The sequence below is a fragment of the Ranitomeya variabilis genome, chromosome 6, assembly GCF_051348905.1.
Source record: "Ranitomeya variabilis isolate aRanVar5 chromosome 6, aRanVar5.hap1, whole genome shotgun sequence".
Taxonomy (NCBI): domain Eukaryota; kingdom Metazoa; phylum Chordata; class Amphibia; order Anura; family Dendrobatidae; genus Ranitomeya; species Ranitomeya variabilis.
Window position 1 is genome coordinate 353,989,092 of NC_135237.1, and position 27,748 is coordinate 354,016,839.

The 27,748-nt window shown below is 45.3% G+C and overlaps 1 protein-coding gene across 5 annotated transcripts in view; it reads right to left on the bottom strand.

Moving 5' to 3' along the window:
- KIF13A (kinesin family member 13A) overlaps positions 1 to 27,748 on the bottom strand; it is a 242,705-nt gene that overhangs the window by 141,972 nt on the left and 72,985 nt on the right. For 4 of the 5 annotated variants that reach the window (XM_077269944.1, XM_077269945.1, XM_077269943.1 and 1 more), the window contains exon 3: positions 7,232 to 7,244. The exons of the other annotated variant lie outside the window; for it this stretch is intronic. In XM_077269944.1, coding sequence (XP_077126059.1) covers positions 7,232 to 7,244 — 13 coding nt within the window. The remainder of the gene's footprint in view (positions 1 to 7,231; positions 7,245 to 27,748) is intronic. 5 annotated transcript variants of the gene reach the window in all.

Below are 27,748 nucleotides of genomic sequence, written 5' to 3' on the forward strand. Positions count from 1 at the left end.
TAAGGGTGCCCATACTTATGCACCTGTCAAATTTTACTTGAATGCAGATTGCACATTTTCTGTTAGTACAATAAACCTCATTTCAAGGCAGAAACATTACTGTGTCCAACAGTTATTAGATATATGAAACTGAAATAGCTGTTGCAAAAAAAAAACAATTTTTATAAAACATTAAGCTTAAGATTAATAGGGGTGCCCAAACTTTTTCATATATGCCTAGTGTATCCATAGGGTGCAAATGGTTAGAGATACGCCAAAAGCCTGTCCTTTAGGTACCAGCTGACTGACACAGATTGGCACAGCTTTTTTCAAACTATACACACACAAAAAAAAGCATCCAACCAAAAAATTTATACTGAGTGGTATGTTGTTTTTGGAAATGGAACCAATACGCAAATCATTGTATAAGTCAGGCTAAATGTCTATCAAATGATTTTTCTGTTCTATACAGAAAAAAACAAGTGAATAGAGCCTAATTTCTAGTCTCAATCCTTGGGAAATGGTGCACGTTTATTGATTATTATTTTTCATGGCGGGATCATTAACATTACATTTCTAGCACACAAAACATCAGCTCTTACATGACTGTAAATGTTCATTTTAGACTGGGAATGAAAACCAACTTTTGAATGGAGGAAAGATTTCATAGTGAGTCACTGTATTTCATTTTTCTGTTATGTCCACAGAAACATACATTTTAATGTCTTGGACCAAAGATTTATATCAAACCGTAATGACCTGATTAAAATGTCAAGGTTTATAATGTTCTGTACAATGAGGCCTTGGTTAAAGCAACAAGAGCTAGGGATATGGAGATGAAATAATGGTCTGGCTCGTAGCATTATTAAAGGCTGTCACCAGAAAGAGGAGTAGTAACAACTTGGAATATTTCCAAAAATTTACTTTTACTGGGTAACTATTTAAAAAAACTAAACCCACAGAAAAAAACAAACAAAATATTTTGACAATAAAGTGCACGTGTGCATAAAGTGCGGTACCATAGAATAATAAAAAGTAGCGGATTACCACTAATGTACCCAAGAAAGAGTAAAGGATACAAAAAGACTTGAATCAAAGAGGCTTAGTCCCATCTCAAGACTCAACAGAACATATATGTGAGTTATTTGGGATACATACTTATCAACACGTACTGAAAAGAGGCTTCATCATTAAGCCCATCACATTTCATGTAAAAATATAAGTCTGGTATACAATTCAACAAAAACCAGGAAGGTTAGGCAGATTCATCAGGGGAGTGGGGCATCAAACCTATGCCCAGAGTGAGCATAGGATTTGTGACCCACTCCCCTGATGAATTTAATTTGAGAAAACGCGTGGGGAGAAGTTTTGTCTGGGTGAGACCAAGATGGGATCTGTTGTGAATTAGACTTTTTTGGCTCCCTCTAGTGGTTACTAGTGATATGACTCTGGGATTTCCTTCCCTCTGTTTGCACCCAGCTGGGTCGTTACTTCAGGGGTGTTGCTATATAAACCTCCTGGAACCTTAGTCCAGTGCCTGGCATCGGTGTTATCAGACACATTCTGTTTGCTCCTGTTTGCTGGTCCTGGTTCGTGTTAAATTAAGCTAAGTCTTGCTTCTTTGTTTTTTGGGTTATTTGTTTGCTATCATTTTTGTCCAGCTTGTACTAAATGTGATTCCTGACCTTGCTGGAAGCTCTAGGGGGCTGGTGTTCTCCCCCCGGGCCGTTGGACGGTTCGGGGGTGCTTGAATTTCCAGTGTGGATATTTGTGATAGGATTTTTTGCTGACCATATAAGTTATCTTTCTATATTCTGCTATTAGCTAGTGGGCCTCTCTTTGCTAAATTCCTAGCTCATTCTTATGTTTGTCTTTTCCTCTTACCTCACCGTTATTATTTGTGGGGGGCTTCTATCCAGCTTTTTGGGGTATTTCCTCTGGAGGCAAGAAAGGTCTTTCTTTTCCCTTCTAGGGGTAGTTAGCTCTCCGGCTGGCGCGAGACGTCTAGGATCAACGTAGGAACGTTCCCCGGCTGCTGGTATTTGTGGTGCTAGGATTAGTTATATGGTCAGCCCAGTTACCACTGCCCTATGAGCTGGTTTTCTGTATTTACTGACTTAGCATTATTCCTGAGACCCTCTGCCATTGGGGTCATAACAGGGATCCAGTTGATTGCAATATCCCCTGGTCTATGGACAGAGAATGAGTCATAAAGCTGGAATGAGCGAGATTGTTCCTAACTTCCTTGCGCTTTATTGAACCGACTATCTGCCCAACCTTCATGGTTTTTGTTGACTTGTATACCAGACTTATATTTTTACATGAAATGTGATGGGCTTAATGATTTATTTGCCTTTCATTGACATGTTTGCTACTATACTATCCCCAGGGGGTTTATATGTTAAATGCTACTACTAATGGTTAATTGACATAATAAAGAGGATATAAATCAGGTCCCCCCAAAAACTGTTTCATCCCACAATTTATTTAGTAGCTTTGATATCACTTGAGTGTATACAATTATGAATTACTAGATATCAGCCCGATTCTAAAGAATCGGGAGTCTAGAATCCATATATACTTTATTTATTCAAATGTAAGAATAATTTGGTGGGCGGGGACCCTCGGCCTCCGATTTGGTTGGCGGGGCCCCAAGGCCTCCGATTTGGTGGGCGGGGCCCCTCTGCCTCCGCTTTGGTGGGCGGGGCTCCTCGGCCTCCGATTTGGTTGGTGGGGCCCCTCGGCCTCCGATTTGGTAGGCGGGGCCCCTTATCCTCCGATTTGGTGGGCGGGGACCCTCGGCCTCCGATTTGGTGGGCGGGGCCCCTCGGCCTCCGATTTGGTGGGCGGGGCCCCTCGGCCTCCGATTTGGTGGGCGGGGACCCTCGGCCTCCGATTTGGTGGGCGGGGACCCTCGGCCTCCGATTTGGTGGGCGGGGACCCTCGGCCTCCGATTTGGTGGGCGGGGCCCCTCGGCCTCCGATTTGGTGGGCGGGGCCCCTCGGCCTCCGATTTGGTGGGCGGGGCCCCTCGGCCTCTGATTTGGTGGGCGGGGACCCTCGGCCTCTGATTTGGTGGGCGGGGACCCTCGGCCTCCCATTTGGTGGGCGGGGACCCTCGGCCTCCCATTTGGTGGGCGGGGACCCTCGGCCTCCCATTTGGTGGGCGGGGCCCCCTCGGCCTCCGATTTGGTGGGCGGGGCCCCTCGGCCTCCGATGTGGTGGTCGGGGCCCCTTATCCTCTGATTTGGTGGGCGGGGACTCTCGGCCTCCGATTTGGTGGGCGGGGACCCTCGGCCTCTGATTTGGTTGGCGGGGCCCCTTATCCTCCGATTTGGTGGGCGGGGACTCTCGGCCTCCGATTTGGTGGGCGGGGACCCTCGGCCTCCGATTTGGTGGGCGGGGCCCCTCGGCCTCCGATTTGGTGGTCGGGGCCCCTCGGCCTCCGCTTTGGTGGGCGGGGCCGGGCCCCTCGGCCTCCGATTTGGTTGGCGGGGCCCCTCGGCCTCCGATTTGGTGGGCGGGGACCCTCAGCCTCCGATTTCGTGGGCGGGGCCCCTCGGCCTCCGATGTGGTGGTCGGGGCCCCTCGGCCTCCGCTTTGGTGGGCGGGGCCGGGCCCCTCGGCCTCCGATTTGGTTGGCGGGGCCCCTCGGCCTCCGATTTGGTGTGTGCTCTGCCTGGGGCCACTGTGCTCTGCCTGGGGCCCCATATGCTGCCTGGGGCCCCTGTGCTCTGCCTGGGGCCCCATATGCTGCCTGGGGCCCCTGTGCTCTGCCTGGGGCCCCTGTGCTCTGCCTGGGGCCCCATGTTCTGCCTGGTGCCCCTGTGCTCTGCCTGGGGCCACTGTGCTCTGCCTGGGGCCCCATGTTCTGCCTGGGGCCACTGTGCTCTGCCTGGGGCCCCATAAGCTGCCTGGGGCCCCTGTGCTCCGCCTAGGACCACTGTGCTCTGCCTGGGGCCCCATATGCTGCCTGGGGCCCCTGTGCTCTGCCTGGGGCCACTGTGCTCTGCCTGGGGCCCCATATGCTGCCTGGGGCCACTGTGCTCTGCCTGGGGCCCCATATGCTGCCTGGGGCCCCTGTGCTCTGCCTGGGGCCCCATATGCTGCCTGGGGCCCCTGTGCTCTGCCTGGGGCCCCTGTGCTCTGCCTGGGGCCCCATGTTCTGCCTGGGGCCCCTGTGCTCTGCCTGGGGCCACTGTGCTCTGCCTGGGGCCCCATATGCTGCCTGGGGCCCCTGTGCTCTGCCTGGGGCCCCATATGCTGCCTGGGGCCCCTGTTCTCTGCCTGGGGCCCCTGTGCTCTGCCTGGGGCCCCATATGCTGCCTGGGGCCCCTGTGCTCTGCCTGGGGCCCCTGTGCTCTGCCTGGGGCCCCATGTTCTGCCTGGGGCCCCTGTGCTCTGCCTGGGGCCCCTGTGCTCTGCCTGGGGCCCCATGTTCTGCCTGGGGCCCCTGTGCTCTGCCTGGGGCCACTGTGCTCTGCCTGGGGCCCCATATGCTGCCTGGGGCCCCTGTGCTCTGCCTGGGGCCCCATAGGCTGCCTGGGGCCCCTGTGCTCTGCCTGGGGCCACTGTGCTCTGCCTGGGGCCCCATAGGCTGCCTGGGGCCCCTGTGCTCTGCCTGGGACCACTGTGCTCTGCCTGGGGCCCCATATGCTGCCTGGGGCCCCTGTGCTCTGCCTGGGGCCACTGTGCTCTGCCTGGGGCCCCATATGCTGCCTGGGGCCCCTGTGCTCTGCCTGGGTGTAGGACACTGGTGACGTCACTTATCTCCGGACATTAGCTCCGGACATTAGCTCCGGACAAAGCCACGGAAGTTGGCACAAATTGCAGGGAGTAGTATTCTAGGCAATTATATATTAGATGAGACAGGGATTTGAAATAAAGGTGAAAAAATCCTGTCCATGATAATTATTTATGTACACTCGTGTATATAAGAGAGCAACGTGGACCCCTGTGGTAGGGCATACCTACATCCATATACTGTATTTGAAAAGTACAGCTCTCTATGCTAAATTATGGACACATGGTTATAGGCCATTATACAGTGGTCGAATAAAGCCTCTTTTCAGTACATGTGTTGATAAGTATGTATCCCAAATAACTCACATATATGTTCTGTTGAGTCTTAGAGATGGGACTAAGCCTCTTTGATTGAAGTCTTTTTGTGTCCTTTACTCTTTCTTGGGTACATTAGTTGTAATTCGCTACTTATTATTCTATGGTACCGCACTTTTTGCACACGTGCACTTTATTGTCAAAATATTTTGCTTGTTTTTTCTCTGGGTTTAGTTTTTATAAATAGTTACCCAATAAAAGTTAATTTTTAGAATTATTCCAAGTTGCTACTACTCATTTGAATTTTTTGGTTTCAGTACTGCCCCTGCTTTTTCATGTCACCAGAAAGACACTAGGCTTTCTGACCCTCAGAAATCGGTATCTACAGGCTCACAGTGTTATAAAAAATAAGCGAATACTAATCTTTAAAATTCTGTGCTGTTCCAGCAGTCACTGGTGATCCCCACTGCTTCTTGTCATCACTACTTAAAGGGAACCTGTCACCCCCTCCCCCCCAGGCGTTTTTAACTAAAAGAGCCACTTGTGCAGCAGTAAGGCTACGTTCACATTAGCGTTAAGCTAATGTGCGTCGGGTTTGCGTCATGCGCCCCTATACTTAACATGGGGGACGCATGCGTTTTTTTTTGTTGCGTTGTGCGACACATGCGTCTTTTTTGCCGCAAGCGTCGGACCAAGAAAACGCAACAAGTTGCATTTTTCTTGCGTCCGATTTTCGGCAAAAAACAACGCATGCGTCGCAAAACGCAGCGTTTTTGCGTGCGTTTTGACGCGGTTGTGCGTTGCGTCGCCGACGCAATGGCGCACAACGCTAGTGTGAACGTAGCCTAATGCTGCATTCTGACAAGGTGGCTCTTTTAGTTCTGGGAGCTGTAACTGCCAAAATAATCAGTTTGGTAATTTGTCCTAAATACCTTTCTTCAGTCCTGGAGGCAGGCGTTTCCCCCCTGCTGCAGATGCCACACAGCCGTCACTCAAGTCTTCTTGGCGCCGGGTGACGCCTCTTCAGCGCTGTTTTGAAATGAGCCGGCGCCTGCGCTCTTTTCCCCTGCCTTGGGCAGGCGCAGTGAGCGCTGCCCGTCTTTCCTCATATGCAGCCCAGCTGACTGCGCCTGTGCGGCCGCCCTGCCTGTGAATCCCCACCCCGCAGTGTCTTCTGATTTATTCACATTGCGGGGCTGGGATTAACAGGCAGGGCGGCCGCACAGGCGCAGTCAGCTGGGCTGCATATGAGGAAAGACGGGCAGCGCTCACTGCGCCTGCTCAAGGCAGGAGAAAAGAGCGCAGGCACCGGCAGATTTCAAAACAGCGCTGAGGCGGTAGCGACCGGCGCCAAGAAGACTTGAGTGACGGCTGTGTGGCGTCTGCAGCAGGGGGGGAAACGCCTGCCTCCAGGACTGAAGACAAGGTATTTAGGACAAATTATAAAACTGATTATTTCGGCAGTTACCGCACCCAGAAGCGCCACCTTGTCAAAATGCAGCATTACTGCTGCACAAGGTGGCTCTTTTAGTTAAAAACGCCTGGGGGGGGTGGGGTGGCAGGTTCCCTTTAAGGCGACTTATCCATCACATGATGTCACTACAACGGCTAATCAGTATCTCATGCAGTAATGTCCCAGACTATACATTACGATGCACCCAGTGATGGTTGTCATGGTCGTGTGATGCTGCATTGTACGGGAAGTCATCACAAAACTATGACAAGAAAGGATAAGTGGACCATAGGTATCAGCTGCAATACACTTAGAGGGTATGCTCACACAGAGGATTTCCTGTAGGGTACCACCAAGGAATAGTCCCATTCCAAGAGGCCGATTTTGGCTTTTCTATTCTGAACATATGGCAATTATGTGGTTCAGGACAAAGCAGAATGTACAAAGTGCTCCTTAGTGTTCCAGATTTAATATATTGGTGACCTGTCCATTACAACTATGGCAAAATCAGTAGGGGCCCTAAACCCCTGCAATCCCACCGATCAACTATCGACAGCTCTGGCAGCTACCATATGTATACAGAGATCGGAGATGAACGGTACGGCTCCATTCACTGGGCAGTGGCCATTCCCGGGTGCTGAAGATCATCTCCTATTTACTTCAATAGTAGTGTTAGGTTTGCCGAAAAACAAACCTACGTCTAGAACATAAATATAATTAAAACAGAAGGTAAACCCCTTACCTTTGGTGGTTTTCTACAGAGAACGAGAATTCCAGAGAACAAAGAAGATTGGGTGGATCATCAGAAACATGAAAGAGAAAAAAGAAAAAAAATGCAAAATCAGCAAGAAGTCTAAATAATAGTCAGGATGCAGAAAACTGTAAGCCTTAGGAGCCATTTGCATTACTCCAAAATCCAACATGAACTTGCTACAGGCTAGGCAACAGAACAGCAACTGAAGACAAATAGCTCATGTTTATGTGATACATTTATACATAGAATATTCCATTTTGCTGCATAGCAAATAATCAAAAGAAAAATAACTGATTTATGTTGTGATCATACTCCTCAACCAAATTGTATCGAGTCACCACAATGACATTATGTGTCGGCAGACTTCAGTAAGATCCCATAACAATATGGAGTCTGATGAAATATGAATTCAGAAGAAAAAAGAAGTTGGTCAAGTTAAGGGGAATTTACACTGGCAGCTAATCATTAACGAGTGTTAAGAATGGGATTTTCATGATTATCTTGCATGTAAACAGGCTGCTGATCAGCCAATGGAACGGGTGCGACTATCGGTACAAGTTTCCCGAGCGGAGGCTGCATTGTGCCGTTCACCGGTTCATATAAACGGACCCTTAGCGTTTAGTTTCACATCCCTATTGCCGGCCTCTCCCATAATCCATATGAATAAAGCTCGCCCATTTCCAGGAGGCGTGAAGGGCTACTCTGGCCATGTTTAGCACAGACGTTGCAGCTGGGACCAGTAGTCCACAACTGTTCCGAGATTCTTCGCGAACCTCCCCTTTCTCAAGCATCAAGCAAGGAAGAAAAGGTTGTTTGTATTGGCTATCTACTGGCTAACCCTGCTCAGTCATAGACAAATATCAGCCACATCTGGTCAGTTAACTAATCACTATGTACGGCTCTATTCACACTTTGCTTTTTCCAACTAACAGGAATGTTTTCTTTGTTTCATATAACCTCCCCTTCCCGCACACACCACACACATAATTACAGCTGAAAATATCATCGACACAGGAATAAGATTTGCAAACCCGATGTATTGCAAATGAAGCACTTTATCATTCAGTCTCTTTAACGTCATTTATCCTTCACGTAGTATTTGGATATAACAAGGGGAGACAAAATAGGATTCAGCTTGAGAACCACTGGGACCCCTTAAGCAGTTAGCTTAATATTGTTAGACATAAAATATCTGCAAGTAACAAATAAAAGCTGGTGATATACTCCCTTAAAAAAAAACATAGACAGTATTTATGGGTGGAGTTTATGTAGAAAAACATCTTTCAGTGAAATTTATACCCAATGTAGGAAATTAGCCATTTATTAATTTTACTCTACTAGAACCGAAAAAATCACCTCTCCCCCTTTCAACACCCACCGGATTTGGGGAGACTGTTCTTATTTATTAATTTTGTCTCTCAATTGCACCACTTGTTTATGCATTGATAACGGTGGTATTATTGCCATAAATATTTTCTATATTTGCAAGCCAGGATTTCAGTGTCGCGGGGATGGAGTTCCATCCTTGCTGTACAAGGATTAAAACCATTGACACCGTACCCTGGTCTAATTAGATATTCTCCCTCTTGCCACTGCAGTGGGACTCTAATTTTTATTTAAGTAGGTTGTTTATTCTCGGTTTTAATGCAATATTGACCAGCAATAACAGAAATTCAACCACTTTCATATCGCCTATGGTGGCACATGCTTGTTTAGATTTTTAATTATTATATTAAAAGTTATATTTTAATTCTCACTTATGCTGTATTTTGGTAAATAATTTTGGTGTGATCTGTACATAATTTGTATTGTTGGTATTTTCCATCACATCTTTATTCATTACCCCGTTAGCCCTTAGCAAAATTAAAAACTTAGCGCTAAAACAACATTTTAGAGGTAAAATGTAATTTATTATATTTTCACCAGCCAATGGTATAAAATTGTGTTAAGGCACATGTGGTGTCAACATGCTTACTGCACCACTAGATTAATTAACTGGTGGGTGCGGTTTGTAAAATGAGACCATCTATGGGGACTTCTGCAGTTCTCGCATCTCAGGGGCTCTGCCAAAGTGACATGGCACCCTCAAACCATTCCAGCAAAATCTGAATTCCAATATGGCGCTTCTTGCATTCTAAGTTTTGCATTCCAACTCAAAAGTACCGTAGTTTTCGACCACATATGGGGGCTATCGGTGTACTCAGGGGAAATTGCACAACAAGTTTTGGTTTCCATTTTCTCCTGCTATCTTTCTGAAAATGAAGAAAAATAGGGCTAAAACAAAGTTTTTTCGCGGGAATTTTTTTCTCATTTTCAAAAATCAATGTTGTAAAATTCTGTATCAAATGGCGCTCCTTCCCACCGAGCCCTGTCGTGTGTCCAAACAGTACTTTACACTCATATATGGGGTATTGGCGTACTCAGGAAAAATTTCACAACAATTTTTGCAGTCCATTTTCTCCTGTTAAACTTGTGAAAATAAAAAAATTGTGACTAAAAGAACATTTGAAGAAAAAAAACTGCTTTTTTTGTTTTCACAGGTTAATGTTATAAATTTCTGTGAAGCACCTGGGAAATCAAGATGCTCACCACAAGTCTAGATAAATTCCTTGAGGGGTCTAGTTTGTGGAGGGCTTCCACTGTTAAGGCACATCAGAGGCTCTCCAAACGTGACATGGCACCCGCAGAGCATTCTATCTAAGTCTGCATTCCAAAACGTCACTCCTTCCTTTCTGAGCCTTGACGTGCGTTGCATCAGCGTGCTCAGGAGAAATTGCACAACAATTTTTGGGGTCCATTTTCTCCTGTTAACCTTGTGAAAATGAAAAAAATGAGGCTAAAATAACATTTTTGTGGAAAAAAATGTTGTTTTTTTAATTTTCACAGCTTAACATTATAAACTTCTGAGAAGCATCAGGGAGTTCAAGGTGTTCACCACACATCTGTATACATTCTGTGAGGAGTCTATTTTCCAAAATGGTGTCACTTGTGGGGGTCCATTGTTTAGGCACATTAAGGGCTCTCCAAGCCGACATTGCATTCGCTAATTCCAGATAATTTTGTATTCTACAAGTCACACGGTGCTCTTTCCCTTCCGAGCCTTGCCATGCACCCAAACAGAAGTTTTCCCACACATATGGGGTATCAGTGTACTCAGGAGAAATTGCACAGCACATTTTGGAGTCCATTTTCTCTTGTTACCCTAGTGAAAATTTAAAAAAATGGATCTAAAGTAAAAATTTTGTGAAAAAATGTTAAAATGTAAATTTTTTCCTTCCACATTGCAAACGTTCCTGTGAAGTACCTGAAGGGTTGATGAACTTCTTCAATGTGATTTTGTGTACCTTGAAGGGTGCAGTTTTTAGAATGGTGTCAATTCGGGGTATTTTCTGTCATATAGGCTCCTCAATGTCACTTCAAATGTGATGTGGTCTCTAAAAAAAATGGTTCTGTAAATTTTGTTGGAAAAATTTGAAAATTGATGGTCAACTTTAAACCCTTCTGGTTTCCTAATTTATTTTTAGGTTTCAAAAATTGTGCTGATGTAGAGCAGACAAGTGAGAAATGTTACTTATTAACTATTTTGTGCGACATATCACTTTGGTTTAAGGGCATAAAAATTAAAAGTTTGAAAACTGCAAAATTGTTAAAATTTTCACCAAATTTCTGATTTTTTTCACAAATACAAGTCTTATCGAACAAATTTTACCCCTACCATGAAGTACAAAGAGAAAACATTCTCAAAATCACTGGGATAAGTTGAAGTTTTCCAGAGTTATTAACACAAAGTGACACTGGTCAGAATTGTAAAATTTGGCCTCCTCATGAAGGTGAAAACAGGCTTGGGAGGTGAAGGGCTGACATTCAGAAAAATCACTTCCTAAATCTGAAAAAGAGCAACAGTAAGGTCATCATAGCCCACCTTATCCGTGTAATGTTCCTTTATAAAAAAGCAGGATATGATAGCCCACCTTATCTATGTAATGTCCCTCTATACTTTTTTCAGTTTCCTAATGTTACATGGTATGTATTTACGGATAAAAAGCCACATTGTGCAGATATTGATTTTCTCTTTCCGCTAGCATATTTAATTCTCCTAGAAAAAGAAAAACAAGTGTGGCTGCCAAGAGGGACACAGCCATTGATCGGCATTTCAAGTGCATTAAAGAGGCCTGTAGCTTGTGATCTTAATTTCATAAAGCATTTGGGGTGTGGTAGCCATGACATGTAGAAATCAGGCAGGCATGTAATGTTCTGCTTTGCCTTTCAAATAAACTAGTCTTTGCCAGACAATGATTTTCTTAAAGTTTACATTAGGCTTACAGTCTTTATGTATGCTGAAGTAAAAGAAAAGGCTATATGAAAGCAAGAGAAAAAGTGATAAATGGAAGCAGCTATAAACAGTCGGGAAGAAAATGCCGAGGTGGTGCTCCTCCAAAGTGACACATTTCAGCTTCTCGAGTATTTAGCTGCATTAACAGATTATATATATATACTAGCTGTACTACCCGGCTTCGCCCGGGTTAATGACTGCTGTTAGCAAAATAGAATGTGTTAACAAAAATTTATTCTGCACACAAAAACCACAAAACAAATAGATAGAAATGTAATTATTAAAAGGCAAAAACTAAGCAAATAGAAGCATTTCACAACATATATTAGCTTTGTTATACTGAGAATGTCTTTGTTGCCTATATTAACCAATCAGAGCTCAGGTTAATTAACTGTAGCAAAATAGAAGCTGAGCTGTGATTGGTTGCTATTGGCAGCCTGATAAATCCCCAGCCAACAGGAAGCCCTCCCCCCTGGCAGTATATATTAGCTCACACATACACATAATAGACAGGTCATGTGACTGACAGCTGCCGTATTTCCTATATGGTACATTTGTTGCTCTTGTAGTTTGCTTATTAATCAGATTTTTATTTTTGAAGGACAATACCAGACTTGTGTGTGTTTTAGGGCGAGTTTTATGTGTCAAGTTGTGTGTGTTGAGTTGCGTGTGGCGACATGCATGTAGCGACTTTTGTGAGATGAGTTTTGTGTGGCGACATGCGTGTAGCAACATTTTGTGTGTTGAGTTGCATGTGACAGGTTAGTGTAGCAAGTTGTGTGCAGCAAGATTTGTGCATGGCGAGTTTTGCGCGTGGCGAGTTTTATGTGTGGTGCATTTTGAGTATGTGCAAGTTTTGTGTGAGGCAACTTTTGCATGTGGTGCAACTTTTGTACATGTGGCAATTTTTCTGTGTGTGCAAGTTTTGCATGAGGTGAGTTTTCCATGAGGTGAGTTTTGCACGTGTGGCGAGTTTTGCGTGAGCCTAGTTTTGCATATGGCGAGTTTTGCATGTAGCGAGTTTTGAGTGGTGACTTTTGTGTTTCGACTTTTATGTGGCGAGGTTGGTGTGTGTGTGTGGTGAAATGTGTGCTGAGGGTGGTATATGTGTTCAAGCACGTGGTAGTGTGTGGCGCATTTTGTGTTTGTGTTCATATCCCCGTGTGTGGTGAGTATCCCATGTCGGGGCCCCACCTTAGCAACTGTACGGTATATACTCTTTGTCGCCATCGCTCTCATTCTTTAAGTCCTCATTGTTCACATCTGGCAGCTGTCAATTTTCCTCCAACACTTTTCCCTTCACTTTTTCCCCATTATGTAGATAGGAGCAAAATTGTTTGGTGAATTGGAACGCGCGGGGTTAAAATTTCACCTCACAACATAGCCTATGACGCTCTCGGGGTCCAGACGTGTGACTGTGCAAAATTTTGTGGCTGTAGCTGCGACGGTACAGATGCCAATCCCGGACATACACACATACATACATACACACATTCAGCTTTATATATTAGATATACCTGTATGTAATCTCCTGTATATAGTATATACCTGTGTGTCATCTCACCTATATATAGTATATATCTGTGTGTCATCTCCTGTATATAGTATATACCTGTATGTCATCTCCTCCTATACATAGCATATACCTGTGTCATCTCCTCCTGTATATACTATATACCTGTAGGTAATCTGCTCCTGTATATAGTATATACCTGTGTGTCATCTCCTCCTGTATATAGTATATACCTGTATGTCATCTCCTCCTGTATGTAGTATGTACCTGTATGTCATCTCCTCCTCTATATAGTATATACCTGTGTGTCATCTCTCCTGTATATAGTATATATCTGTGTGTCATCTCCTCCTGTATATAGTATATACCTGTGTGTCATCTCCCCTGTAAATAGTATATACCTGTGTGTCATCTCCTGTATATAGTATATAGCTGTATGCCATCTCCTCCTGTATTAGCCCTCGTTCACACGTTATTTGGTCAGTATTTTTACCTCAGTATTTGTAAGCTAAAATGGCAGCCTGATAAATCCCCAGCCAACAGTAAGCCCACCCCCTGGCAGTATATATTAGCTCACACATACACATAATAGACTGGTCATGTGACTGACAGCTGCCGGATTCCTATATGGTACATTTGTTGCTCTTGTAGTTTGTCTGCTTATTAATCAGATTTTTATTTTTGAAGGATACCAGACTTGTGTGTGTTTTAGGGCGAGTTTCGTGTGTCAAGTTGTGTGTGTTGAGTTGCGTGTGGCGACATGCATGTAGGGACTTTTGTGAGATGAGTTTTGTGTGGCGACATGCGTGTAGCAACTTTTTGTGTGTCGAGTTGCATGTGACAGGTTAGTGTAGCAAGTTGTGTGCAGCAAGTTTTGCGCATGGCGAGTTTTGCGCGTGGCGAGTTTTATGTGTGGTGCCTTTTGAGTATGTGCAAGTTTTGTGTGAGGCAACTTTTGCATGTGTTGCAACTTTTGTGCATGTGGCAATTTTTCTGCGTGTGGCAATTTTTCTGCGTGTGCAAGTTTTGCGTGTGGCGAGTTTTGCACGTGTGGCGAGTTTTGCATGTGGAGAGTTTTGCGCGTGGCGAGTTTTGAGCGGCGACTTTTGTGTTTCTACTTTTATGTGGCGAGGTTGGTGTATGTGTGGTGAAATGTGCACTGAGGGTGGTATATGTGTTCGAGCACGTGGTAGTGTGTGGCGCATTTTGTGTGTGTGTTCATATCCCCGTGGTGGTGTGATTATCCCATGTTGGGGCCCCACCTTAGCAACTGTACAGTATATACTCTTTGGTGCCATCGCTGTCATTCTTTAAGTCCCCCTTGTTCACATCTGGCAGCTGTTAATTTGCCTCCAACACTTTTCCTTTCATTTTTTCCCCATTATGTAGATAGGGGCAAAATTGTTTGGTGACTTGGAAAGCGCGGGGTTAAAATTTCACCTCACAATATAGCTTTGACGCTCTCAGGGTCCAGACGTGTGACTGTGCAAAATTTTGTGCCTGTAGCTGCGACGCCTCCAACACTTTTCCTTTCACTTTTTCCCCATTATGTAGATAGGGGCAAAATTGTTTGGTGAATTGGAAAGCGCGGGGTTAAAATTTCACCTCACAACATAGCCTATGACGCTCTCGGGGTCCAGACGTGTGACTGTGCAAAATTTTGTGGCTGTAGCTGCTACGGTTCAGATGCCAATCCCGGACATACATACATACATACATACACACACACACACATTCAGCTTTATATATTAGATATATATATATATATATATATATATATATATATATATATATATATATATATATATACACACACATACACACACGTTATATATGACACAAATACATATATAATGCATCCATAGCATCTGGCGCCTGTTCGCACTTGCTTTTACTCTTCTAGGAGGCGCTGGTCAGTCTTTGTTTTGCAGCATATTATTGGAGGTGATGACTGCCTCAATATATTTGGCTAAGCACTCCCTCACTTTAGACCAAGGTCTCATTCAGACATCAGGATTTTACTCGCATTTAAAAGCATGGGTTGCTGCTTATAAGTGTTTGGTCAGTGCATCGGCTTTTACCATCAGTGTTTGGTCAGTAGGTCGGCTTTTACCATCAGTGTTTGGTCAGTAGGTCGGCTTTTACCATCAGTGTTTGGTCAGTGTGTCGGCTTTTACCATCAGTGCTTGGTCAGTGTGTCGGCTTTTACCATCAGTGTTTGGTCAGTGTGTTAGCTTTTACCATCAGTGTTTGGTCAGTGTGTCAGCTTTTACTATCAGTAATTGGTCAGTGTGTCAGCTTTTACCATCAGTGTTTGGTCAGTGTGTCAGCTTTTACCATCAGTATTTGGTCAGTGTGTCGGCTTTTACCATCAGTATTTGGTCAGTGTGTCGGCTTTTACTATCAGTATTTGGTCAGTGTATCGGCTTTTACTATCAGTATTTGGTCAGTGTGTCAGCTTTTACTATCAGTATTTGGTCAGTGTGTCAGCTTTTACCATCAGTATTTGGTCAGTGTGTCAGCTTTTACTATCAGTATTTGGTCAGTGTGTCAGCTTTTACCATCAGTATTTGGTCAGTGTGTTGGCTTTTACCATCAGTGTTTGGTCAGTGTGTCAGCTTTTACCATCAGTGTTTGGTCAGTGTGTCAGCTTTTACCATCAGTGTTTGGTCAGTGTGTCGGCTTTTACCATTAGTGTTTGGTCAAAAGCCATTCGGCTGCGTGCAGGAGCTGGGCAGCATCGTAACACTGTTAACCTGCAGATTAATCGCATATCTGCAGGCTAATAGCGTTATTTTTGGTGACGGGTTCCCTTTAAATTCAGGGGTCCCGTCGGCGGATATACCTTAAAGGGATCCAGTCACCAGGTTTGTCCAATATGAGATAAGCGCACCACCTTTCATCCCTGATAAACAGCATTCTATAATGTTGTATATATGCCCCCAATCCAGCCTGCAAAAAACAAAAACACCTTTTATTTTATTATGCTTACCAATGGGGCGGTCGGGTCCCATGAGTGTCGCTGCTCTTGGTCCAGTGCCTCACTTCTTCTTTCGATGACGTCCTCCTTCTGTGCTTCATGTGGAAAATACATCCTACATCATCCACACAATGTCCCCAACATCACGCTCCTGTGCAGGCGAACTTCTCCGCCTTAACCAGGGCAGAATAAAGTCCTGCAGTGCACATGCTTCGGGTGCTTTGACCTTTCCCGGCGCATGAGCACTGCAGTAATTTGCTCTCGACAGGGCAGAGAAGTGCGCCTGCGCCAGAGAGCGATGCCGGGGAGATTGTGTGGATAAACTAGGACGCATCATCCACAAGAACCAGAGCAGGAGGAGAGCATCAAAATAAAAAGGGAGGAACCAGACCAAAACCAGCGATGCCGATCAAACTGGCCACCTCTTAGGAGAGTATAATAAAAGGTGTTTTTCTTATGTCACGGACTGCATTCGGGGCATATACTCAGCATATTAGAAAGCTGTGTATCAGGGCTGAAAGGTACTGGTCTTATCTCATATGGGACTCTCAGAGTGACAGGTTCTCTTTAAACTGTTTTTTTCAGGGCTATAAACAGAAAACAAAAGAAAAAGAGGCTAAGCCTCTGCCAGCTCACCGATACCACAGGTGCGCGGAACTCGTCCTGACCCGACGTGCAGTGGATCTATATATATAATTGTCTAAAGGGTACTTCCGTCTTTCTGTCCTCAACTTCCATAACGGAGATCCCGCGTCGCTGATTGGTCTCGGCAGCTGCCTGTCATGGCTGCCGCGACCAATCAGCGACGGGCACAGTCCGATTAGTCCCTCCCCTACTCCCCTGCAGTCAGTGCCCGGCGCCGGCTCCATAATCCCCTCCAGTCACCGCTCACACAGGGTTAATGGCAGCGGTAACGGGCCACGGTGTAACGCACTTCGTTACCGCTGCTATTAACCCTGTGTGTCCCTAACTATTTACTATTGATGCTGCCTATGCAGCATCAATAGTAAAAATATGTCATGTTAAAAATAATTAAAAAAACAAAAAACCTGCTATACTCACCATCCGCCGCCTTTCCCACTCCTCGCAACGCTCCGGTGACCGTTCCATGCAAGCGGCAGGTTCTGGTGGCAAGGATGGTATGCGAGAAGGACCTGCCAGGACGTCACGGTCATGTGACTGCGACGTCATTACAGGTCCTGCGAGAAGGACCTGCCATGACGTCACGGTCATATGACCGCAACGTCATCACAGGTCCTGCGCTCATACCAACACTGGGACCGGAAGCTGCCGCGTGCACCGCACACAGGGTCAGGACTTCAACGGGCCCTCGGAAGGTGAGTATATGTTTATTTTTTATTTTAAGTCTGTATACTACGTGGCTTAGTGCTGTATACTCCGTCGCTGTGCAATATACTATGTGGCTGGGCAATATACTACATGGCTGGGCAATATACTATGTGACTGGGCAATATATTACGTGGCTGGGCAATATACTACGTGGCTGGGCAATATACTACATGACTGGGCAATATACTACATGACTGGGCAATATACTACATGGCTGGACAATATACTACGTGGCTGGGCAATATACTACGTGGCTGGGCAATATACTACGTGGCAGGGCAATATACTACGTCGCTGGCCAATATACTACGTGGCTGGGCAATATATTACGTGGCTGGGCAATATGCTACGTGGCTGGGCAATATACTACGTGGCTGGGCAATATACTACGTGGCTGGGCAATATACTACCTGGCAGGACAATATACTACGTCGCTGGCCAATATACTACGTGGCTGGGCAATATACTACGTGGCTGGGCAATATACTACGTGGCTGGGCAATATACTACCTGGCAGGACAATATACTACGTGGCTGGGCAATATACTACGTGGCTGGGCAATATACTACGTGGACATGTATATTCCAGAATACCCGATGCGTTAGAATCGGGCCACCATCTAGTATAATATATGGAATGAAGTGGTAGTTCCAGCTGCAGCTACAGCTGTGATAAAGATCTTAGTTGATCGAAACGCGTTCCTTATACCTTTCTTTTTCGCTGCCTATGCATCCATGATGTACAAGGATTCTTTGACTATGAAGTTTTAACTTGGAAAATAAAGACTTTGAATTTTAAGGAGCTGGAATTACCACTTCATTCTATAAACAGAAACCCCAACATAGACTTCTGAGCAAAATTTCCATCAGTCTATACTCTATCAATGTTGATGGTTTTCAATGTGAAGAAGACTATACGACAAGGATTTATACCCTTACAGATTCGCACTGCATGTCTCCTCTACTTTCAAAAACCTTTAGCCGTGACTGAAATTGTTGTGAAATTGGATTTTGGGCTCCCCCGGTGGCCACTGGTGGAATTGAACTGGTGTGCATCATCCTCTCTGTTCACCTGTTTCCATCAGGATGTGGGAGTCGCTATTTAGCCTTGCTCCTCTGTCACTTCCATGCCGGTCAACATTGTAATCAGAAGCCTTTCTGTGCATGTTCCTGCTGCTAGACAACTCCCAGCTAAGTTGGACTTTAGTCCTTGTTTGTTTTTGCATTTTGTTCCAGTTCACAGCTGTAGTTTCGTTTCTGTGTCTGGAAAGCTCTTGTGATCTGAAATTGCCACTCTGATGTTATGAGTTAATACTAGAGTCTTAAAGTAATTTCAGGATGGCGTTTTGATAGGGTTTTCAGCTGACCATGAAAGTGTCCTTTCTGTCTTCCTGCTATCTAGTAAGCGGACCTCAATTTTGCTAAACCTATTTTCATACTACGTTTGTCATTTCATCTAAAATCACCGCCAATATTTGTGGGGGCCTCTGTCTGCCTTTCGGGGAAATTTCTCTAGAGGTGAGCCAGGACTATATTTTCCTCTGCCAGGATTAGTTAGTCCTCCGGCCGGCGCTGGGCGTCTAGGGATAAAACGCAGGCTACGCTACCCGGCTACTGTTTGTTGTGCGGCAGGTTTAGTTCATGGTCAGTTTAGTTTCCATCCTTCCAAGAGCTAGTTCTTATGTTTGCTGGGCTATGTTCTCTTGCCATTGAGAACCATAACATGAAATATTCTGAGTAAGAAAACGAAGCATTTGCTGCAACAGTCTGATTTCCAAACATAATGGGCGACTGCCAGATCGCCTCCGATATTGCATAAGGTCAGTCAATTCCAGTGTTTGCATTTGTAGTTAGAACATGGAAAAACTGATCTTGAGGGGCAATAAACAACAGAGAAGTGGATTTTTCGAGAAGTGACTATGTAGTAGATTTGCAGAGTTGAATACTCTATGGGTTGTGAGAGTGAGGAACGTTTTTCTCAAAGTCTTCACAATTTAAGGCTTATCAGATGCCAAGAGCTTTATTCCTTACCTATTAGCCCACTGAAATGAACAAGTAGGTAAAAGCAAAAGATAAGACTCAGAGAAGCTTCCTTCCTCATTCTATATATAGACACTTGAGTTCTCCCATTGTAATTACATATTAGAAATTCCTTCAGACTCCCAAATGATTAATTACTGCAATGGCTGTGTTTGCTATGCATAGCTCAAAGCAGACCTAGAGACAACATCACTGGGAGGACATTACTCAATGTAGAGCAACACTTCAGATGGCATATACTCAGGGGCAGACATATTGCTGTTGCAGCTGCACTGGGGCCCGAAGGTGGAGGGTTTCCTGCCAGCACCAGCAACTATTTCAACTGGATGTACATCCTTGGACGTATATTCAGCTGAAATGTATTGCAGTGCAGGGGACCCGTCAGCTCCCTTCGTTGCAATACATGCAGCCGGCCACTCAGAGGCCAACAACTGACTTCTGTGTGCCCGTGGAAGCACATGGCAGTGACGTCATGAGCCATGGCGAGGACGCCAAAGTAAGTTGTGTCAAGTAGAGAAGAGGACGTTGCGCAGCGTGGGAATGAAGGTATGTAGGCATAATAGTTTATTTTTTTGTCTGTGGTGGAGAAGAACATAACAGGGCACATTATCTCAGGAAGGTGAACAAGATTGGTACATTACCCCAGGAAGGTGAACAAGACAAGTACATTACCTCATGAAAGGGCCAAGATGGGGCATGTTACCCCAGGAAGGGGCCCAAGATGGGGCACGTTACCCGAGGAAGAGGAACCGGATGGGACCCATTACCCAAGGAAGGGGAACCGGAAGGGACACCTTACCCCAGGATGGGGCCCGTTTCCCCAGGAAGGGGAACAGGATGGAGCACATTACCCCAGGAAGAGGAACAGGATGGGGCCCGTTACCCCAGGAAGGGGAACAGGATGGAGCACATTACCCCAGGAAGGGGAAGAGGATGGCGCACGTTTCCCTTGGCAGAACAGGATGGGACACATTACCCCAGGCAGGGGCATAGGATGGGGCATGTTACCCCAGGCAGAGGAACAGGATGGGGCATGTTACCCCAGGAAGGGTAACAGGATGGGGCATATTACCCCAGGAAAGGGCACATTACTCCAGGAAGGGGAACAGGATGGGGCACATTACTCCAGGAAGGGGCACATTAACCCAGGATGGGGCACATTACCCTAGGAAGGTACCCAGGATGGGGCACATTCTACCATGAAGGCACACATTACGCCAAGAAGGGGACCAGGATGGGGCACATTATACCAAAAAGGGGCTCATTATCTCGGGAAGGGACCAGGGTGGGGTTCATTATCAAAGTAAAGGGGAACAGAGTGAGGCAATTACACTAGGAAAGGGACCACATCTACATTAGCAGCATTGAACAGAAGAAAGGTCATTGTGAAGGGACGAGTAACAGAGTCAGCTTCGCAGTGCTAAATAAGTACAGGCGCACAGTGAATCCATGGCATAGCCAAACGATTCAGAGCACCTTCGAATCTCTGGAGGTGGAAGTAGATGGAAAACATGTACGTTGGAAAGTGCACTGAAAAAAAATGATTGTGACAAACTATAGACACAGTTGCTTGTTCACATCATTTCCCAATCCACTGTAAGAGTCCACAGGCAAGTATTCCAGGGTGGAGTTCACCAATCAGTTGAGGATAGTTTATGCTATTAATGGAAAGTTAAGGAAGATGGTAATTGGGCATGGCAGGCCTTTCAGTCACTTAGGACTGTAGATTTAAATCACAACTGATTAGAATGCAACTGTTCATGCCTAAGAGAAAGGTCATCTCAGCCGGATTAGATTGAACACACAATTATGTCTATATAGGACAGAAAAAAAAAAGGTATTATTCGAATTAGATTTGCACAAAAAATAAATAATACTGAAAATGCAAGTCTCTCTTACAGTGCTATGCAAAAGTTTTAGGCCGCTGTGGAAAACACACTGTAAATGAAGAATGTTTTAAAAAATAGAAAAGTTATTTATTTGTATCAATAAACAAAATGGAAAGTAAAATAACAAAAAGGAAATCTACATCAAAACTATATCTGGTGTCACCACCACCCTTTGTTTAAAAGCAGCGTCAATTCTTCTAGGCACACTTGCACACTGTTTCTGAAGGGACTTGGCAGAAAAGCAGTTCCAAACATCTTGGAGAACTTACAACAAATCTTCTGTTGATGTAGTCTTGTGTAAATCCTTCTGTCTCCACGTATTTTTCACAGACTCGATGTTGAGATCAAAACTCTGAAGGCCATATCATCACTTTCACGAATACTTGTTTTTCTTTACATTGCAGATGGTACTTAGCAGAATAAATTTGGAGCCAATCAGACGCGTCCCTGATGGTAGTGCATGATGGATAATTACTAGTGATTAGCAAGCATACTCGAATGAGGTGTTATCCGAGCACGCTCGTGCAAATATGGTTTCTTCGGTGTGCTTGAATACTATGTTCTAGTCCCCGCGGCTGCATGTCTCGCTGCGGTTTCACAGCTGTAACATATGCAGGAATTGCCTGTTTGTTAGGCAATCCCTGCATGTGTTGTGGCTGTTGAACTGACACAAGACATGCAGCCGCAGGGACTCGAACATAGTATTCAAGCACGCCAAAGATACTCTACACGAGGGTGCTCAGAAAACCTTATCAGATCATGCTTGCTCCTCTCTACTATCTACCTATAGCATTAAGAAACCATTAATCCTGACCAATCCCCCAAGACTTGCAAGAAACCTCATTCTTCAATGTTGCCTGCAGACACTCGTTATTGTACAGTTCTTAGGACCTTTCTTGAACAATCCGCCTTCAGCGACAGACAAATAATTTACATTTTGACTCCTCAGTCTAGAACACCAGTGGTAATTCTTCAGCATCCCAGTTCCTAGGTTTTTCGGCACAGATGAGTTGCTTGGCTTTGTTTCCATGTTGAAAGTATAGCTTTTTGGCAACAATTCTTCCATGAACACAACATTAAGCCAGACTACTCTGATGTAGATGGTGTAGTTCAGCCCCATTTGGTTGGTGCCAGTACTGAACTGATGGCACAGCTGGACTTCTTATTTTTGAAGTATGATGCACATTTATCTGCTGCACCAAGTTTCCTTGGCTGAGCACTGCATCTACATTCCCCATTTCTTGATGCTTCTTTAAAAGAGCTTAACAGCACGTATTGAAACCTCAGTTTTCTTTTAAATCTTTGCGTGGGAGAATCCTAGCTGATGCAGATTAACTACCTTATCTTTTGTTGTTGTGTTCAGCCTTGCCATGGTGTATGACCTCATAAGTGGAGCACAATTTGGCTGTCCCTTCCTTTAAACCTTCTACTGTCACGAATGTGTCAGCCAACCTGGGAGATCTGGGGGTAGAAGATCACTGCGTATTTTGAATCGCTGATCATCTATTTAGCCTGTGTGTTTGGATCCCATATTAAATTAATTTGGTTTGTTTTGGTGCTGAAGAGGTTAACAACCCGTTATTTAACACCTGGCCAGACCTTCTCAGTCTTGTTAGTGAAAGCTCTGCTTCCTTGCTCTAAGGAGACAATGTACTGAATAGGAGTTTGTTGTTGCTATTGGAGATTTGTCTTCATGTGCTGTGTGCTTAAGCTAAGTGTTTTGGAGTTGTTGTAGAGGTGTTCTGTTGTACATGTGCGTTTAACACATGGTCACTGTTTCCCATTTAGTTTATTCCTCTCTGTCCCCATCCTCCTCCATATTGTTGGTTGGTGCTTTTGTATGATAGAGGGTTTCTTTTATCCCTGTTTTGTCTTGTGTGTCTTGTTAATATTACACTTCTGTCCCAGGCTCCATGGGGTGGGGGAGGGGAAAACCAAGGAATTAACAGGAGCATAGTGAGGTCAGAGACTCAGGCCTCACTACCATCAAGAGCACCACCGGGACAGGGATAGTTAAGGTCCCAGTTCGAGGGACAGTTTGAGTCCCTCCTCCACTTCCTAAGACCGTCACAGCGTAACATCTACACAGCTGTTTCTGTTAATGACTTTGTTTCAACCTACATATGAAAAGGGTGATCATTTTCTCCTGGTTCGTATAATTGATTACTCATACACCTGACTACAACCTTACAAAAAACCTGTACCTAGTAGAACTGATGCTGTTTTGAAGGCAAAAGGGTGGCCAAATATTTATTTTATTTTTGACTTCTCTTCTGGTCATGCACTTTATTTTTTGTCAATTATCAAAATGAAAACTATTAAAGGGAATCTGTCACTCTTGGATGATTTTTATCTATTACTATGGCCATACAGGTAATTGAATGGTTAAACCAGGCTCACCTGTATGCCTCATAGCTGTGGTGAAAGCATTAAGAAATTGATTTATAATCTTTTATGTTAATGATTTCTTCCAGGCTCCGGGGTGTATGGTGCTAATGTGTGCAAACTGTAAAGCGCTGTGGAATATGTTAGCGCTATATAAAAACAAAGATTATTATTATAAGAAATCACTGCCTCCTCACTTCATTATACTCTCACCCCACTCCCATCAGAGTCATACTGACCTGGTCGGCACTGTAATCCCGCGCATGCGCTGTGCGATCGCGCGGTTACGCGAACACTGTCCACCCTTGTATGGGCAGTGTCTGAATTTATTTTCTGCGCAGGTGCAGACGCAGAAGATTAATTCAGACACTGCCCATACAAGGCCAAACTGTGGCTACAGACCCACTGCAGAGGTCATGTCACATGCAAGAAAACAGCAGCACCTTCAATCCTGCAATGGTGTAGCTGTAGTAGGGAAGTATAATTTGATTTTATGTTTTATGGGGTCATGAATTAATTAAGCAGGGGCTGCTCAGTAGTGAACAGCCACTTTAATTAGCCAAGTACACTTGTTGTGTCTAGAGAAAGAATCACTATACAATTAAAACATTTAGAATTGAGAGTCCTAACTGAAAAGATGGTAACAAACCTCCCTAGGGTGAGCAGGCCTAGTGAACCACCCCCTATAAAGGGAGCCTTAGGAGCAGGCCCAGGGTAGACTATTGCCGCGGAAGGGGATATCCGGTGACAGGAGGTACTGTAGGAGACACAAGCGAAACACAGATTGGGAGACAGGAAGCAAGGAGTGGCGACCTAGGAGAAAACAGATGAACATCCAAAGGCAGGTAACAGAGGTAGTACTCTCAGAAGGGACAGAAGAAACGGGAAGATAAAGGCGCAGACTGGGACGAACGGCACTAGGAGAGAACACTGCAAGTACACAAGGAAGGATGGCCCAGGACGCAAGGCAGAGCGCTAGGCAGGTCAGACAGACCGAAAGACAGGAGAGCGCAGGGTAGCATGGAGCCTGGATCAAGAGTGGAACACAACTGACAGTGAGGCACAGAACAGGAGGAGAGGCTACCTGATATAGGAAGAGTGCTGCAGGACTTCTGGGTCAGGGACCTCCAGGATCATAGAGAGGAGGAATGGAGCGACCGAAGACCAGCCTGCGGAGGTGCGCGTGCGCTGGGGCTGGGAAGCAAAGTGCGCACGCGCATCCGACGAGAACCAGGAGTCGGCGACGAGACGGGAAGTGAGGAGGTCGGTTGGCGCGCACACACTCCGGGAGCACGCAGGGACGGGTAACTATGCCGGGAGCTAGGGGAAGATGCGGCAGGCGCGGCAGCGGCAGACGTGACACCTGTCCTAGATAGATAGGAGAGGTGCCAGCGAGCATGTGAAGCAGGAATCTCTGCTGCTCTGACCTGCAGGTAACCTATATCATGTGCTGTCAAGTGATCTCAAGGTCACAGCAGCCGCTCAGCATTCAAAAAGACAGTGGACAGAAGTATGAACATCCTTTTCTTAGCCTAAAGGTACCGTCACACTCAGCGACGCTGCGGCGATATAGACAAAGAGCCGACCTAAACTAGATCACTGGAGCGTCGCTGTTTAGGTCGCTGTAGAGACGTCAAACACAGCAACTCCAGAACGATGCAGGAGCGATCCTGTGACGTAACGGCGACTCACTTCTCGTTCTCGCTGGTTGCTAGCTCCATGTCAAACATTGCTGGCGTCGTTGCTTTTGATGTCAAACATGACGATACACGCCGACCTGACGACGAAATAAAGTTCTGGACTTCTAGCTCCGACCAGCGATATCACAGCGGGATCCAGATCGCTGCTGCGTGTCAAACACAACGAGTTCGCTATCCAGGACACTGCAACGTCACGGATTGTTGTCGTTCTCGTTGCAAAGTTGCTGAGTGTGACGGTACCTTTAGCCCATTGGTATCTCCAGTATTAGATAAGAATATCCACAGGGAGCACACTTCCTACACAAGAGAGGGGACAGACATATGCTCAGGCACCCATCCTATTGACATTCTAGGAATGCTTTCTGCCAGTGTACCAAGACGGCGCTCATTTTAACTCTTTTGCGATTATTTCTCTAGACATATTGAGAGTGAATTTCTAGTTATAAATTAATTTATTTACTCACTGACTGTGGGGAAAATAAGTAGGTTTTGCAAGGTTTCCCACCTACAAAGAATGGAGAGGTCTGTAATTTTTATCGTAGGTACACCAACTGAGAGAGAAAGAATCTAAAAATAAAAACCAGAAAATCACATTGCATGATTTTTAAATAATTAAATTGCGGAGAGAAAAAGGAGAGTCCGTACCATTCAACCTGTGTGTTTTAACTTGTCCTTAACGACTCTTTCACACATCAGTTTTTAGTCGTCAGGCGCAATTTGGCTAATTTTTGAAAAAACGGATCCGTTGCAAATTGTGAAAAACTGATTCAACTGATCCATTTTTCTGCTGGATCCAATTTTTTTCTTTTTTTAAAGATATACTCGGATTTGGATTTCCTGCTGCGGGAAAGGGAGAGAGACAGAGATACTTTTTCCAGAATGCATGGTTTCTTAAAATAAAATGGAATCGGTCGCCGGATCCATCATTACACCTCACGTTTCATCAGTTTTTCTTCGAATCCATCGCTGTGAGTTTTTTCACCGCAGACCAAAAACGTTCCTCTGTACATTTTCTCCGACCGCCGGAAAACAAATTTTAGACGGATCCGGCAAAAATGGATAAAACGTGAGGCCATCCGGCGCTAATACAAGTCTATGAGAAAAAACGGATCCGTCGGCTACTTTTGCTGGATCCGTTTATTTCAAAATCCGCCGGATTGTGCCTGACGGCAAAAACCTGATGCATGACAGGGGTCTAAACCGAACTTTTCAGGCAATTGCCTGAAACACTGATGTCCAGCCTATGATCGTTGCAATTAGGTCACCAATCATAGGCTGGAGCCTAGCAACGGCGGTGTCACCAGTACCAGCTCTGATTGTAATCGTCGATTGCACCAATCAAAGTGCAGAGACGCTTTCTGAACTCTCAGTGACCGCTCTGCGCTTCCATTCCAGCTTTCAGATGTAAGGAGAGCAGTAACTAAGACGTCGTGTGCTGGGCCTTGTGGTGCCACAGACTTTTTCAAGCCTGTGTCATCACTGCTGTTGTTCCTGCTGCTGCTGAAGAACAAAGAAGACCATTCCATCTAAAGTCTGCCTTCCAGGGGGTCCATTTTCTCCTGTTACGCTTGTCAAAATGAAACTTTTCGGGCTAAAAGATCATGTTTGTGGAAAAAAATGTGATTTTTTTTTTTTTTTGTTTTCATAGCTCAACGTTATAAATTTCTGTGAAGCACCTGGGGGGGTTCAAGGTGCTGACCACATCCTAATATATACTTACCTTGTAATGTCTTCACATCCCGTTCCGTCCAGATGTGTCCGGATCCCAGAATTCCAAGCGGTGGAAGTTCACCGACCTCCATATTGGGACACCCAAGTGATGGGTGTCTCAATATGGAAACGGTTGGTGGTACCAGCCTCTTGTGCGGTAGCATCAGCGGAACACCGTCACACCACACACACTGTATACGCCGTACGCACCACACATACAAAATGTATATGCGGTACGCACTACACACACACACACACTCTGGATATCCCGTACGAACTGCACTACACACACCGTATATGCTGTATGCACCACACACACTGTATACGCCATACGCACCACACACACACACTGTATAACCGTACGCAGCCTCTTGTGCCGTACCACCAGCAGGACACCGTCGCGAACACGCCGCCGCCAGGATCAGCTGAATGATTCACTGACCGCCGCCATCTTTGTATAGGAGGAGCGCATGCGCAGTTTTAATGTGACCTCTGCTATCTGTCTGCACAAAGATGGCAGTGGTCTGATTTACTGCACCTGCGCGAATTCCGCTCAGGTGCAGTAAATCATTCAGCTGATCCCGGCGGCAGATGCGCGACGTGTC